Here is a 16557-nt window from a genome sequence, read left to right as displayed (position 1 = left end):
CGGTTCACCGTTCCTGGCTAATGGGAGCTGCGGGAAGTGGTGCAGGCAGAGTGGTGTGCTAGCCACTGCTTCCCACAGCTCCCATTGGCCGGGAACAGCGAACTGCAGTCAGTGGAAGCTGCGGACGCTCCAGATAAACAAATCAGCCCGGCCCACCAGGGCTTTACCCTGACGGGCTGGGTGCCAAAGGTTGCCGACCCAGACCTAGCCAGTTATTTCCCATTTTGTAGTTGTGCATTTGATTTTTTTTTTTTCCTTCCAAAGTGAAGTACTTTGGCATTCAATAAAGACAAGTGCATCTTCTTGAATTCAGACTAATTCTCCAGTTTGTCAGTCATTTTGAATTCTAATCCTGTCCTCCACGGTGCTTGCAACCCCTCCCAACTTGGTGCCATCTGCAAATTTTATGAACATACTCTACTCCATTATCCAAGTCATTTAATGAAAATATTGAATAGTACCAAACCCAGGACTGAGCCTTGTAAAATATCACTAGATGTGACCTCCCAGGTTAACAGCGAACCATTGATAACTACTTTTTTAAGTAATCTTTCAACCAGTTGTGTACTCACTTTATAGTAATTTTGTCAAGATCATATTTCCCTAGTTTGCTTTCTGGGAATGTCATGTGGGACTTTCTGAAAATCAGTTACGTGCCAAAATATGGATTTAGGAGCTCAACTTTTTAGGCTTTTAACTTTTAAAATCTTCAAGAGCTAGGGCTAAAAATGAGAAACGCTTTGGAAGAGTTGAAAATTTCATCTGGGAAATTAGTGCTAATTTCCTCAATCATTTTCTTAATTTGTTTGATTGGTTAATTATCTGACTACAGGTATATTAACCATACTTCTGTAATGAATTAATCTTTTTTGATTCAGGAAGAAGGGAGTTTGTGGCATTAGACCTTTGACCTGATGTCGAGTTTGAGAGAGCTCTCCTGGAACTGTAATTCATAGATCTAAACAAATCTTATTTAGATGGAATTTTGTTGCTTACACAATAGCTTTCCCTGATGCTCTGCTATAACTCCACTGGCAACTACGGCATGACACTTATTTTATTTGTAGTCTGTTAATTTGGCTAGATTTTACTAATTTACTAGAGGTTTAACTTCAATTTTGATATTGATACGTATGGAAACTATAGCAAAATCTGTCACTCTGAAGTTCGACATGTAGGAAATAAAGGCTTGATCTTCGTGTCACTTGTGTGTTGGTAGGAAAAATCCTTTAAATCAATCCCTGAGTAATTTTAATAGCCTTAAGGTGCACACACTTTTCTCAATAGCAAGAGGAACTCAAGTGAATTGTTTTTTTAAGTGCTTTAGTAATAACTGTCAGGTCTTACTAAAATAGCTGTAAAAGATTGTAGGTTCAGCTGTCTTGAGGTTTTTCTTCAACAAACTCAGTTAGTAATTCTAAAAACTCTAATACAATTTGAATTCAAGGCAATAAATACTGAGTTATGTATTATGTTTGAATGTGCTATTTTTTTTCTTGTAATACAAGTCTTGATCCAAGATAATGAAGGTAAGGTTTGAGTCTCCCATTCAAAATCTCTTCTGCTTCTCTTAAAGAAGTGAGCCTATTAAAATGAATATACACTCTACTTTTTCCATAACTGTGATCATTCAATTGCCAAATAAAATGGCACAGACAAGTTATCTTGAAATGACTTTATTTCTGACAAGCTGTTGCTTCCTAATCTCTTCCAGGAGAGAACTTTGACCAGAGCCCCTTAAGAAGAACTTTCAAGTCCAAAGTTCTGGCACACTATCCTCAGAATATAGAGTGGAACCCCTTTGATCAAGATGCAGTGAACATGGTATGTATGCTGACTTTCTTCACAACCTCTGTTTCCTGATGACTATATTTAACTCTGGAACATTCCTCTCATTTGTTAAAACAGCACAGATAATATGGAGAATGCTGGGCAACAAAGAGTTTGAGAAGTAACTTGCTAAAGATGCAAAAACTAATAGTCAGAATTTTTTAAGTACTTCAGAAGCAAGAAGCCTGCCAAACAGGTAGTGGGGCCTGTACATGACAAAGGTGCTAAAGGAGCACTTAAGGAAGTCAAGGCCATGGAAGAGAAGCTAAATGGGGGATGGGGGGGGGGTGTTTTGCATTGGTCTTCACTGCAGAGGATGTTGGGGAGACATCCCAAAAGAATAGCTTTGACGATGCACAGTACTTCAGATTTGTTACCAACACTGATGTGTCAACAGAAGAAGTTTAGAACAAATGGATACATTAAACAGTAATAAGTCACCAGGACCAGATGGTATTCCCCCAAGGATTCTGAAGGAACTCAAATATGAAATTGTAGAACCCCCTAACTGTCCTATGTAACTTGTTGCTGAAATAACCCTCTGTATCTGATGACTGGAAAGTAGCTAATGTAACATCAATTTTTAAAAAGGGCTCCAGAGGCAATCTGGAGACTGGTAAGCCTAACTTCAGTATCAGGCAAATTGGTAGAAACTGTAGTAAAGAACAGAATTATCAAACACCTAAATAAACATGATTTTTTGGGGAAGAGTCAACACTGCTTTTGTAAAGGAAAATCATGCCTCACCAATCTATTAGCATTCTTTGAGGGGGTCAACAAACATGTGAACGAGGGTGATAGTGTACTTGGATTTCTGGAAAGCCTTAGACAAGGACCCTCACCAAAGACTCCTAAGAAAACTAAGTAGTCATGGGATAACGGGGAACGTCCTCTCATGGATCAGTAACAGGTTAAAAGAGAAAACAAAGGGTAGGAATAAGTGATCAGATTTCACAATGGAAAAAGGTAAATATTAGGGTCCCCCAAAGATCTGTACTGGGACCAGTGCTGTCCAACATAATCATAAATTATCTGGAAAATGGGTAAACAGTGAAGTGGAAAAGTTTTTATAGATGATACAAAATTATTCAAGATAGTAAGTCCAAAGCTGACTGCAAGGAGTTACAAAGGGATCTCACAAAACTGGGCAACAAAGTGGCAGATGAAATTCAACATTGATAAGTGCAAAGCAATGCACACTGTAAAAAATAGTCCGAACTATATATACAAAACAGTGAGTTCTATATTAGCTGTTACCACTCAAAAAATAGATCTTGGAGTCCATTGTGCCTAATTCTTTGGAAGCTTCAGCTCAGTGTGCAGCCTCAAAATGGCTAACAGAACGTTGGGAACCATTAGGAAAGGGATAGAAATAAGATTCAAGTCAACATTCAACGTTCATTTTTTCTTGAGACTATCTCAAGATTAAGAGGGATCATTGAAAATTCCCCAAATAATTTGGTACTCCAAGGACCTCTCCACGGTGATCAAAGCTCTGTAAGATTCTGTTGGTAAAGACTTCATATAGAAATGGGCTTTGATAAGAACTAAGAGTTTGTTTTTATTTGAAGCAAGCTTTCCTGTGAAAAGATGCTTCCTTCTGTTTTAAAAATAGGCACAATCTATAAGGCAACCCCTGCTTCTGTAAACTCTTTCAAGCATACTTAGCCTATAGTGTGTCATAGTCTGTAACTTTCCTGCAGAGTACTCAAGGAGTAGGGAAGATGAACAGTAAGAACATGTTCTCCCTCAAAACACGTTACCATAAAAACCTAGAGAGATCAGGGGACAACCCTTAGGAAATAAGAGTACTTTACTGTTAAGAGTAATTGTGGTGAATTAAGTTGCCATCAAATGTCAGTTTACCTTTTTATAGATGGGTTGTAGGGTGGCAGAAAATGGCTGTAACTTGGGCTCTGTGAGGCTGGATGTTGGAAAGTCAGAATCTGTCAAGCAGTATCCTGAAGAGATGTGTATAATTAACTCTTTTATTGTTCCCTACTGGTATTGTTTGTGCCTGCTAAAGTTTAGCTTCTGGAATGCTACTAGTAGCAGCAATTGTGCATTCCTTTATTTGCTTCCTCCCATACCTCCTCCCTGTCTTTTGGAAAGTAACTTAACGTATGAGTACCGTGGTAGCAGTATTGCCAACGCCAGCCATTCAAAACCCACGAGTGAAGCTACAAATTCACCTGTCTTAAACGACACTCGGTTCTCTAGAAACTTCAGCTGAATGTGCGGCTTCAGAAGGGCTAGTGGAACGTTGGGAAGCGTTAGGAAAGGGGTAGAAATGAGAGGAAATGTAATGCCACTTAATGAATCCATGGTTCACCCACACCTCGAATACTGTGTCCGGCTCTGGTTGCCCAAGAGAGATTAAAAAGTGAGGTGCAGTTCAGCTTAGAAAAGAAATGCCTGGGAGGAGGGGGTATGATAGAGGTCTATAAAATCATGAATGATGTGAAAAAAAGTGAGTAGAAAATTGTTTGCACTTTCACAAAAACCAGCGGTCACCTGATGCAATTAACAGGCATGAAGTTTAATAAAAACAAGAGTACTTTTTCTCTCAGCGTACAATTAACCTGTGGAGCTCATTGGCATCACAACATCCCATGGCAAAAGTATAACTGGGTTCAAAAAAGAACTGGATAAATTCATGGAGGATGGGTCCATCAATAGCTATTAGCCAAGATGGTCAGGGATGTAACCCCATGCCGAGAGAGACCCTAAACCTCTGCCAGAAACTGGGTGGGGAATACAGGTGGATCACTTGAATTACCCTGTTCTGCTCACTCTCCCTGAAGCTCTGGTATTGGCCACTGTCAGAAGACCAGATACTGGGCTAGATGGACCCCGTTGTAACTGGCTTTCCAGATGGACTACATGCAAATATTTTATTTAGAAAAAGTAAGAAGCAAATTCTTGATAAAGGTAGAGAAATATAGTGAAATGGCATGTCAGCCAAGTGGAGGGGAGGAATCCTTCCTAAAGGATTGTAAAAGGCTGTAAAGTAGGAGTGTTGCAGCCAATAGAATGTGAGAATTCTTAATGGCATCTTGTCACAGGGCGCACCACTCACCGTTGTCCTGGCGCCGCCTGCTGGTACTCTGGGGATTAGCTTGAGCTGTTTCCAGGTGCTGGGGTTTTAAAAAAAAAAAAAAACCAAGTGTGCAAGATGCATGATAAAATCACAGTAGTTGTCAACACTAATACCATGGTAGCAACTATCACTGTTAATACTAAGCAGATACAGACAGATATGAGACTGATGATGCTATATTAGACATCTTGCATACTGTATGTAGATTTCAATATCAGCTCAGCTCCTAAATGCAGAGCAATGGGAACAGTGCAGTAGTTACAGTAGGTCTATGCAATATCTTGCATCTGCATTAGATTGAAGGAGGCAGGACAGTTTAATGTGGTAATACCTAAGCTACTGCATAGGCCACTTCTGCCAGCCAATTTACAGGAGAGGTTGTTAATGTTCATCTCTGAGTAAGCAAAACATGCAAGAAGATGCAATGAAAAATATTTTCAGAATATAATGGGTATTCATGAGAAAGCTGTGATGGTATTAGCGTACAAAAATTGTATCCGCCTACATAATTTTTATTCTGTCTCCTTATAGGAGCCTGGTTAAAACAAAATAATTGTATGAAACAAAATCTTCTGGGGGGAAAAAGTCATTTCAGAGCATATTTACCACACATTATATGTTCTGACAAAAGCAGCAATATTTACAAATAGTAGGAATACCCGCTTTCACCTTATCCCTTGAAAACCTTTATCATTATTTTGATCTAAAATGTCACTTAAAGTAATATTTTTTCCTCCTCCTAATCACTTGAGCCAATTATCGGCCTTCTTGATCTCTCCTTTTGTTTTGTCATCCTTTGCCTCCGTCTGCTTTATATAAGCTGCAAAGGCAATTTCCTTGGAGGAGAAAATGCACAAGTCTTTGAAGGTTAATCTGAAAGTATTCTGTTATTGCTATATGCTTAAGGAATTACAAATTCTTTATGAAAATCATCTAACAAAACAAAAGCAAAAAACTCAAACTATACCATTCTGTCTTTAGATCAAGTTTCCTTTCCTATGTTGCAGTGTTTCCCAAACTTGGGACACAACTTGTTCAGGGAAAGCCCCTGGCGGGCCGGGCCCTGCCGCATCCGCAGGTTCGGCCCATCGCGGCTCCCACTGGCTGCGGTTTGCCGCTGCAGGCCAATGGGGGCTGCAGGAAGTGGCGCAGGCCTGCAGTGGCGAACCGCAGTCAGTGGGAGCCGCGATGGGCCGAACCTGCGGATGCGGCAGGGCTTGGCCCGCCAGGGGCTTTCCCTGAACAAGCTGCGTCCCAAGTTTGGGAAACACTGCTGTATTGAATAGTAAAGACATTACTTGCATTCAAATATTAAATACCTTTTATTTTTTCCATATTCACTGCTTCCTGGGTTTATCCCACCTAAAGTCATAATCTTCTCTAGCACTTCCTCAGCATCCGGTTTTGATGTTACAATCTGGTGGTTTTCAGGCTGAAGTTTTAAGTACAGAAGACAGTAAAAACTTAAGTACGTTGCTGAACTGGGCCCAAAAATAGGAGTTGTATTTCTTACGTACATGTATAGCTCCACTGAAGACAGTGGGCCTCCTGGCATGTTTCAAGTTACACATGTGCTAAAATACCTTGCTTAACTGGGGCCTTAATGTAAGAAAATATTAAGATAATAAGAAAATATAATAAGAAAAAGAAAGAGAATGAAAGGCAGAATCGCATCTCAATTATTTTGGTAGCAATGGGTACATTAAAAATGCTTATACAGATGGCAGAATTACTTGAAAACCAAGAACACGTCCATTGTTCTTTAATTTTAGATTCTTGCATTTTTGTACAGACCTGCAATAAAGATGACGTTAGTCTCCCAGAGAAGAAAGTAAAGTTATTCTGCCATATCTAGTCTGTTTACATGTCGTTGGCAGATCTTTAAACAAAGTACTTTGATTGAAAGTTTTTGTAAACGTAAATTGAAATAATTACATGGTTACAGCCTGTTCATGTACTTGCAAAAACAGTGCTTGGAAAGGAGTAGTGAGGAGCAAAGCTTTCATTAGACAGTTTCCCTTTTATCTTGTGGTGACTTGTCTCTGGTACACCAGTCATAAGGGTGTATTTCCATAGCACTGACACATCCATCTGTCAGCTGGACCTTGTTGATTGGGTGATGTTGCATTGAAACCATCTAATGCCTGGTCTCACTTTCTGGTGACATTGTAAATAAGAAGCAGTCAGCATTATCTTCTGTAAATGTAAACTAACTTGTTTGTCTTAGCAATTGGCTGAACAAGAAGTAGGACTGAGTGGACCTGTAGGCGCTGAACTTTTACATGGTCTTGTTTTTGAGTGCAGTTATGTAGCAGAAAATCTACATTTGTAAATTGCACTTTCATGACAGAGATTGCACTTCAGTACTTATATGAGGCGAATTGAAAAATACGATTTATTTTATCATTTTTACAGTGCAAATATTTGTAATCAGAAATATACAGTTTGATTTCAGTTACAACACAGAATACAATATATATGAAAATCCAGAAAAATATCCAAAATATTTAATAAATTTCAATAGGTATTCTATTGTTTCAGTGCACAATTAAAACTGCGATTAATCGTGATTAATTTTTTTGAGTTAATCGCGTGAGTTAACTACGATTAATCAATAGCCCTAGTTGTAAACTTTTGAAAGAACAACCAGAATATTTTGTTCAGAGTTAAGAACAATCTCTGTTCCCCAGGGCGGGGGGTTGTAACACTGAGGATCTACTGTATAATTAGTTGTTTTAATTCCCCCTCAGAAAGACGTAGTCAGGAGGTAGGCAGCTCAAGACTGCTGAATCATCTGGTTTTAAAAAAAAAAAAGAAAAAAGAAAAAACAAGGAAATTATTTAGGTCCTGCCTTGAGAGAGTCTTCCACAATTCTTCTAGTTCGCTCAAACCTATTTTAGAGTTGAATGTGAATTCTTCTCTTCAAGAACCTTCCTTTAGGATTTAGACTCTGCTTTGTGATCCATATGATAAACCTGGATGAGTGTATGCTATTGACTTTCAGGGTGCTTACCTGAATATAATATCCCTGTGCATCAAGACCATAACGTGTTTACGGCTTTTCTTTTTGGATTAATGCTAACACTTGGCCCCACCATTTTGGCTTATCTATAGGGTTCTGCAATTTAATAGTCCCCTGGTGAGCTCTTCCCTCATTGCAAATCTTCCTGTCCTGCCCCTCTCCTTTATCTTCTGCTCCCTTTCCTCCTATCCTGTTCCAAGTAGGGTGACCAGACAGCAAGTGTGAAAAATCAGGACGGGGTGGAGGGGTAATAGCAGTCTGTATAAGAAAAAGTCCCAAATATCGGGACTGTCCCTATAAAATTGGGACATCTAGTCACCCTAGTTCCAAGCCTAATAATATTTGCAGTGTGTTGGCACTCTGTTTTGCAACCACTGAGTTGAAGTGTTGGTTTACTGTGTGCTGTAGGGCATGCAAAAGATAATGAAGTTTAATAGGTGTTGATTGTGGGGGAAGGTCCCCTACTGGAGGATTTCAGAGAGAGACGTTTCAGAGTAACAGCCGTGTTAGTCTGTATTTGCAAAAAGAAAAGGAGTACTTGTGGCACCTTAGAGACTAACCAATTTATTTTAGTCTCTAAGGTGCCACAAGTACTCCTCTTTTTTTAGAGAGAGACGTGTGATACTTAAGTGTCAGACAGCGGTAGTCTAAACACCCTGTGGTCAGACTTAATAAAGCTATGCCCATTGTCCCCAGTGTCAAAGCCCAGTTTTCAGAATTTAACATAGTTTGGGGCAGACTAATCCAGTAAAAGTTATGGGATACGTATTATGGAGACTAAATTCAATAATTAAAACATGAAATAGAGATTTTACTCCTCCTTTCACAGAGAGTTTGAATGCAGCTGTAATGACAGAGCAACTATTAACACTTCAATAACAAAACTGCAAACCTTTTCAGTTAATATGTGGCTGCTGTTCAAAAAGTGGCTTGAGCTGCAATTTCATGGTTTATGTCAGGAATGCCCATCAATTGAATGAAATCCTTTTATTGACTCCAGGTCATTTATTACCCCATGCATTAACTTTTACAGTAACATATAAAAATAGGTCTGGATGATTCATGGGATTGCTAACTGGATGTGAAATCTGGCTTCTATGCCATTGAGCTGAATCCTGCTGAGGTCAGTAGCAGCTGAAACTTGTCGCCATGTGACTGTTCACTGGTCTTTCAATGTGAGCTGGTGTTGATTAGGAATGGACGTGTCCATGCTTATAAAATTATCCCTGTTTACCTCTTCCAAGGAGAAGTGATTACTCCTGGTCCAGGTGAGACATTGCAGGGGGGGGGGTCTACACTGTCACTTTTTAGTCAGTTCTATGTTGTGGATAGACACTGATCCTTAACCGCGCACCAAGCCAACCTTTCTCTCACTTTTCACTGTGCTCTTTGAAGGTTCCGTTCCTTTCCGTTCTTTGCACCTTCCAATTTAAAAAAGTTTTAGTTCTTGTTTTAAAAATATTTATAGATTGTTTTGAGCATAATATGGTTTCATGCTGTAGCATGATTTAAACATGTTTTGCAAAATTGTTTCACTATTTTGTGTTACATGGCTGATGGTTTTCATAAAAAATGTCTGGAAAATACCTTGGGTTATCATTCTAGGGCTACATTTCAAAGAAGTACTTATGTAAAATAGAATCATTGTAAAATAACTTGACTGATGAACCAAAAACTACGTTTACATTGAATTCCTCCCCCAATCAAAATAATGTTTTACTATTTAGGTAAGAAAATAAACTTTCTCCTGTATAAATGTATTTATTAATGGATTATCAGTTATTTATTCAGTTTATTTTTTTAAATTAAAGATAAGCATATACCATAAAGAACTTTTGTTGAATTTTGGTTTTGATGGTATGTGATTTTTTTTTTTTGCCCATTTTCATTGTGCACTTCAGCAAATTAGAAGTGATATCTCATTGGAAAGCAAAAACTGAAGGCGTTTGTCATGCTTAAATACATGTGATGTATTATTCATTATTAAGAATAATTATGTGAAGTGGTGCTTCTGAGTTGGTAAAATAAAACCAAGTCTAAAAAGATCTTTCTTTAAGCAACATTTTTTTGGGTATGAGGCCAGACTGTTCATTTTCAAATTTATTTTAAGAGTACATCTTTTAATCTAAACTGTTAGTAAATTAGAATTATTGGCATATATATTAAATTTTATTTTTTCATTGCCTGATCTGCTCATGGAAGCAAAAAATACAAAATCTTAAATGATTTCAGGTTAAATACTGATATGATTATCTTTTTCTTACACAGCTGTGTATGCCTAAAGGGCTGTCTTTCAGGACCCAGACTGACAACAGAGACCCGCAGTTCCACTCATTTATAATAACCAGAGAAGATGGTTCTCGTACTTACGGATTTGTGCTCACTTTCTATGAGGAGGTCACAAGCAAGCAAATTTGCACAGCCATGCAAACGCTTTACCAAATGCACAATGCAGAGCAATACAGCAGCGTCTATGCCTCATCTTCTTGCAGCATGGACTCACTTGCAAGCAGCATTGATGAAGGAGATGCCACTTCCCTGGCCAAGCTCCAGCAGTACAACTCATATGACATCAACAGAGACACATTATACGTATCCAAATGTATATGTCTCATCACTCCTTTGCCCTTCATGCAGGCTTGCAAGAAGTTTCTTATCCAACTTTACAAGGCAGTTACCTCTCAGCAACCCCCACCTTTACCACTGGAGAGCTATATCCATAACATTCTCTATGAAGTGCCCCTTCCACCCCCAGGGAGGTCACTGAAGTTCTATGGGGTTTATGAGCCTATCATTTGCCAGAGACCTGGACCCATTGAACTTCCACTGTCTGACTACCCTCTTCGAGAAGCCTTTGAGCTGCTGGGATTGGAAAACCTTGTCCAAGTTTTTACATGTGTTCTCCTGGAGATGCAGATTCTTCTGTATTCACAAGGTAGGCTATCTTTCTGGATTTGTGTCTGATCTAATCAGACAATTCCTGAACAACTGCAGTGCTGAAACGTCTGTGAACTATTCGATTTCAGGGGATTAGTGAGACACAGTGTAATAAAAATAAATGAGGCTTTGCTAGTGAAAGGGCTAAGTAATTTGTTTCCTCTAGGCATTCTGAGTGTCATTTGTTTAATTATGCATCATATTCATGACAGCTAGTGATAGAATTGACTTAATTGCCATCTTTAAACTGCCCTTGATCAGCTTGCAAGACAGCACAAAACTAACCCTCCCTTCTGCAGGAAATTACATTAGGTAATATGTCTTGCACAAAGCTCACATATTTTCTTTTTGATGTGACAAATTTTATTAAGATGTTTATGTTCTAACCTTTGAGGCCAAACTTTGAAATTCGTCTGGGGGTTATAAGTAGAAATGAAGTTGTCTCCTTATGGGCCTACTGGCCTCTCAAAGTAATTACTTTCATGAGGATGTAGTTGGTGGCTTCTGCTTGACACCTTGGGACTGCACTCAAAGGGCTGGTGCAGGTTAAATACGTTGGCAAAGCTGTCAGAGAGGCATCTTGCACAGATCCTGTCTACTTGTAATGTTTTAATGAGCTTTTGGGAGTTAGGTTTTTCAGGAGAGAAGGTTCAACACTTCCTATTGACTGTACAAGGACTCTGATACAGGTTTCAGAAATGTCTAGTTCACAGTACGTAGGCTGCGAGGCTTAATGCTGGATCACTGCTTCTTGTATACTACAGGGCTGCTGACGAGGGCCCAGATTTACAAAGCTATTTAGGTGCCTATGATGCAGATGGTCTCATAATGTGATTTACTTTCAATGGGAATTGGGTGCCTCACCTGCTTTGTGCGGGAGGGAGAGCTCAGTGGTTTGAGCATTGGCCTGCTAAACCCAGGGTTGTGAGTTCAATCCTTGAGGGGGCCATTTAGGGATCTGAGGCAGAAATTGGGGATTGATCTTGCTTTGAGCAGGGGGTTGAACTAGATGACCTCCTGAGGTCCCTTCCAACCCTGATATTCTATTCTTTTGTATTCTATCATTTTGTAAGTTGTACTAGGTGCCTATTTGCAACCTTAGTTGATCTGGCCCTAAATTAAAATGCATACTCTGGGGAGAAGAGAAGTCAGGGCAGGTTTTCAAATAAGAGTGAGTAAAGTTGGGCATCTAAATAGGTGTCGTATTTTTTGAAGATGCTGAATATCCACAACTGCCACTAAAGTCAGTGAGAACTCCAGTTGATCAGCACCTCTGAAAATTGGGCCATGTTTGGGTGGGCGGGGAGAGGCTGCCTGAATATGGGTATAGATGCTGAACTTCACGTATCAAGTCTGAAAATGCTGCCCTTGTCATAGACAAAGTGAAAGTTAATAAACGTTCAATAGTGACACCATTGACAAAATAGCTTTTAAGTATACCAGAAGGGGAAAAGTGACACTGTCACCTTAAATAGTTTGAAAAAGATGAAATACAAAATTTTTTTGAATTTTCTGATGGAGCATCTGCAGTGAATTTTTTTTTCTCCCCTTCCCCTCCCATCCCCACTCCCAGAAAAGTCTGAGATATCCTTGACCCAACTTTGTTCTTTGTCAAGAATTGTCTACATTAGACAGTGTGGTGGTGGGGAAGTTGTACAGTACGTTTTGTTTGACAAATGAAGCAATTGTGTAATTATACTGCATCATAATTCACATTTCTAAATGTGCAGAGTTGAGGCTAATGTGCAGCTTACATTTTGGTATGTTTGACTTTTTGTAACATAGTTTTTTCATATTTCCAAGAGTTCTTTAAAAAGAAAATGAGATTTCTTTTTTGTTTAACTAAATACCACTGAACTTCTATTGTACTAAGCGCCTGAGATCTAGCAGAGAAAGCTTCTCTCTAGTAAACTCCTGTGAAGCTTTTATCGTGAAAGAAGCTCTTGCCTTGTTGGTGTCTTCTTACAAAATAAGCAGTTACAGTGCAGTGTCATGCAGACCTGTGCACTTACCAATGCTTTTCACTGTGCAAATAAATTAAGCCACACTGTGCACATATGCATGGCTTTCTTTCATCTGCAAACTTCACAAGCTCAGCTGGAGAATCCAGTGCCAAATATACTTCATGTGCACGTGGTGCAATTATCAAGAGGACACGACTGTCAACTCAAAATCAGTTTTCACTGGAACACCTAAATGTATTTCTCGGGGAGGTTATTGGTATGTCAGAATTTACCTTTCAGCCCCCAACCATTTCAGAAGTAACGCTGCTGCTATATACCTTTAAAACAAACTGATCTTTTCCCTCTCCCACTGTTCTCAAAAATGTCTGAACCTTTTTTTGTTTGTTTTTGGTTTTTTTCTAACTTGCCAAAAAGTCAGTTCAATTCACTTCAGTTACAAGGAAACCCTGAAAACTTGAGCCTGAAAAAGGAGCTTTGGACAGTTAAGTAATGTTGTAGGGAACCTATGTAGTTGATTACTGGGCACTGTAATCCCCCCATTAATCTAACAGCAGAGAAGACCATTACCTCTAGAGTGCAGGAAAAGGAATTAGTATAACCTGAGGTCAGAAGGACACCGCATAAGAACAAGCAGTACAGGTGGAGAAGGCAACAGCTTGGGAGCTGGCTGCAGAGGGGAGGTTTGTGAACTGAAAGACGGGTGGAGGGCCTGAGAGCCCACCAGAGATACACCCAGTGTCTGGCAGAGACCAGTAGTAGCTGCGGCAGGAGGACAGAGGATTTAACAGAACACTTAATTTTGTATTGGGGGACACACAGACATACCCAGACACACACTCTATTAAAAGTTGAGACCCGATATATCAGCTTAACCATCTGAGAAACAAGTGCAGCTCTGTGTTTGCTATCATGCTGCTCCTCTGTTATACTCTGAATCCAGATTTAAACACAAGTGAAGGCTAGGGAACCAACTGTAACAATTTCAGAGTGGTAGCCGAAATCAGATGTTAAAAAAATTATAACATTCAAAAACCAGTCAGAGAACACTTCAGTCTCCCTGGACACTCAATAACAGAATTAAAAGTGGCAATTCTTCAACAAAAAAACCTTGAAAAATGGACTCCAATGGGAAACTGCAGAAGTGGAATTAATTTACAAACTGGACACCATTAAATTAGACCTGAATAAAGACTGGGAGTGGATGGGTCACTACAAAAACTAATTTCCCCATACTAATTTTCCCCTACTGTTACTGATACCTTCTTGTCAACTCTTTGAAATGGGCCACCCTAATTACATTGGCCTCATTACCACTACAAAAGTGATCTTTCCCTCCCTTGGTATTCTACTGTTGAGAATAGCCCACTTCCACTTCAGTTGAATTGTCTCGTTAGCACTGACCCCCCTCTTAATAAGGCAACTCCCATCTTTTCATGTCTTGTGTTTGTATACTTGCCTACTGTATTTTCCACTTCATGCATCTGATGAAGTGGGTTTTAGCCCACGAAAGTTTATGCCCAGATAAATTTGTTAGTCTCTAAGGTGCCACAAGTACTCCTAATAGTAACAATGTAATTTGCTATTCCCAGGCACTTCTAGCCATTAGGAACAAAGCAACTCACATGGACTCAGGGTAAGGCTTTCTGGATTCAGAGTAGCAGCCGTGTTAGTCTCTAAGGTGCCACAAGTACTCCTTTTCTTTTTACAGATACAGACTAACAAATTTATTTGAGCATAAGCTTTCGTGAGCTACAGCTCACTTCATTGGATGCGCAATTAACACTTTCAGTGTTGCCAACCCCAACCATTTTAAAAATCATAAGTAAGATCCACCAAAATCATGAGACTTAAAATAATTCTCTTATGTACCTTCTGTTGTTTTAACATTGTGCTTGAGTCACATTTTTAAGCTGTTCTCCACAACCCTGAGGACTAGAAACTTTTGATTTTAAATAAATAAAAAAAAAAATAAAGCTGAGATTCTTATGGTCACATGCCTTCAAGAGCTGGGGCTTTAAGAAGCACACCAAATATCACAAGACTTGGAGAAGAAAAAATTGAGTTGGCAACACAACTCTTCTAGCTACTGAACTAAAGACACAGTGTAACATTGTAAAATGTAACAGTATAAAATATTTTATAATACAAGACTTTATGCAAAATTTTTCTTCTTTTCTCTAGTTTAGTAAATAAGATTTGTCTCAAGACTTTTATTTTACTTTCCCTTGTGACTACAGAGAGGCAATAGTATTGTAAATGTATGGTCTTCCAACAGTTTCCAAGTAAATAACATTCTGTGATAGTTGCTATAATTTCCCAAGGATCAGTAACAAAATGCTACTGGCGTGAGATCTCTGCTGGAGAGAGATGAATTAAATTGTGGGCTCTGCAGAAACCTAGGCAATCCATTTTGTACATTTGCCTTCCAAGGGATTTAAACATGAGAACGTGTGGATAAAACAAAGATTAACTTCTTTTAGCTCAGGCTGTTTCTGCTTACTGTAATTTTGAACGTTTCCCAAGTTGTTTTTAGAGGGATTTGAGTAATTGCTTCTCAAAGATTAAATATATTTGTGTATGTTTTTTAAGCTTGGGGGAAATAATTCTGAAGACCGAACTTGTGTGTAAAACTGTTCCCTAAAAGAGATCTTGGTTCTCAGTATACTGTCTCTGTGGTCCAGCATATATTAATCTTGTGCAAGCATAAGAACGGCCATATTAGGTCAGACCAAAGGTCCATTTAGCCCGGTATCCTGTCTTCTGACTGTGGCCAATGCCAGGTGCCCCAGAGGGAATGAACAGTAGCTCAGTGGTTTGAGCATTGGCCTGCTAAACTCAGGGTTGTGAGTTCAATCCTTGAGGGTGCCATTTAGGGATCTGGGGCAAAAATTGGGGATTTGTCCTGCTTTGAGCAAGGGGGTTGGACTAGATGACTTCCTGAGGTCCCTTCCAACCCTGATATTCTATGATCCTATGAGGAGAACAGAACAGGTAATCATCAAGAGATCCATCCCCTGTTGCCCATTCCCAGCTTCTGGCAAACAGAGGCTAGGGACACCATCCTTGCCCATCCTGGTTAATAGCCATTGATGGACCTTATCTAGTTCTTGTTTTGAATGACCAAGTGACTTACATGAAAATCAGTCCATCTAGGATATAGCTTTTAGTGTGATTAAAGAAAATACTATTTTCCATTTTAAAAAGATTAAGAAAGGTCACTAAAATAAGTGACACACTGTAACTTGCTGGGTAAAACAAATTTTACATGAAACACATCTGTATAAAATATTTATCTTTTAATTCAAGAAATACCAAGAGAACAGTTTCCCAGAGGAATCTGTGAATGTTCCCTTCCATCCACCAGGCCTATGTTTTGCTGATCGGGCACTTTCATTTTTTTCCTCATGCTGCTATTCACTGGAAAATGTTGCTGACTCTGGTAATGGTTAGGCTAGTTAGCAGGTCACCTCTTTGTTTTTTATTTAAACAACACTTTGCCTCCCGATTAGTTGCATACAAAGTCTGTCCAATGGAGCAGCTGTAAGTCTATAAGACAGCTATACACCAGCAACAGAAGACAACCCAAATCCCTGAATCTGCCCTTCCCCCACACTCCCAGAGTGGAGCCAGTGGCGCTCTTCCTGTGAGGGCCTGTCATTTCACCTATCAAGCCTGCCAAGCCTGTTCACGGGCTCCGTAGATTA

At 39.3% G+C, this 16557-nt stretch overlaps 1 protein-coding gene across 5 annotated transcripts in view; it reads left to right on the top strand.

Annotated features, from left to right (window-relative positions):
- Positions 1–16557, top strand: part of DENND5B (DENN domain containing 5B) — a 163085-nt gene that overhangs the window by 80002 nt on the left and 66526 nt on the right. For all 5 annotated transcript variants that reach the window (XM_084617287.1, XM_084617286.1, XM_084617289.1 and 2 more), the window contains 2 exons: positions 1715–1824; positions 10221–10887. In XM_084617287.1, coding sequence (XP_084473413.1) covers positions 1715–1824; positions 10221–10887 — 777 coding nt within the window. The remainder of the gene's footprint in view (positions 1–1714; positions 1825–10220; positions 10888–16557) is intronic.

The sequence above is a fragment of the Lepidochelys olivacea genome (assembly GCF_965140295.1).
Source record: "Lepidochelys olivacea isolate rLepOli2 genome assembly, chromosome: 1".
Taxonomy (NCBI): domain Eukaryota; kingdom Metazoa; phylum Chordata; order Testudines; family Cheloniidae; genus Lepidochelys; species Lepidochelys olivacea.
The sequence above is the reverse complement of the archived record's forward strand: the minus strand, read 5'-3'. Positions and strand labels throughout refer to the sequence as shown.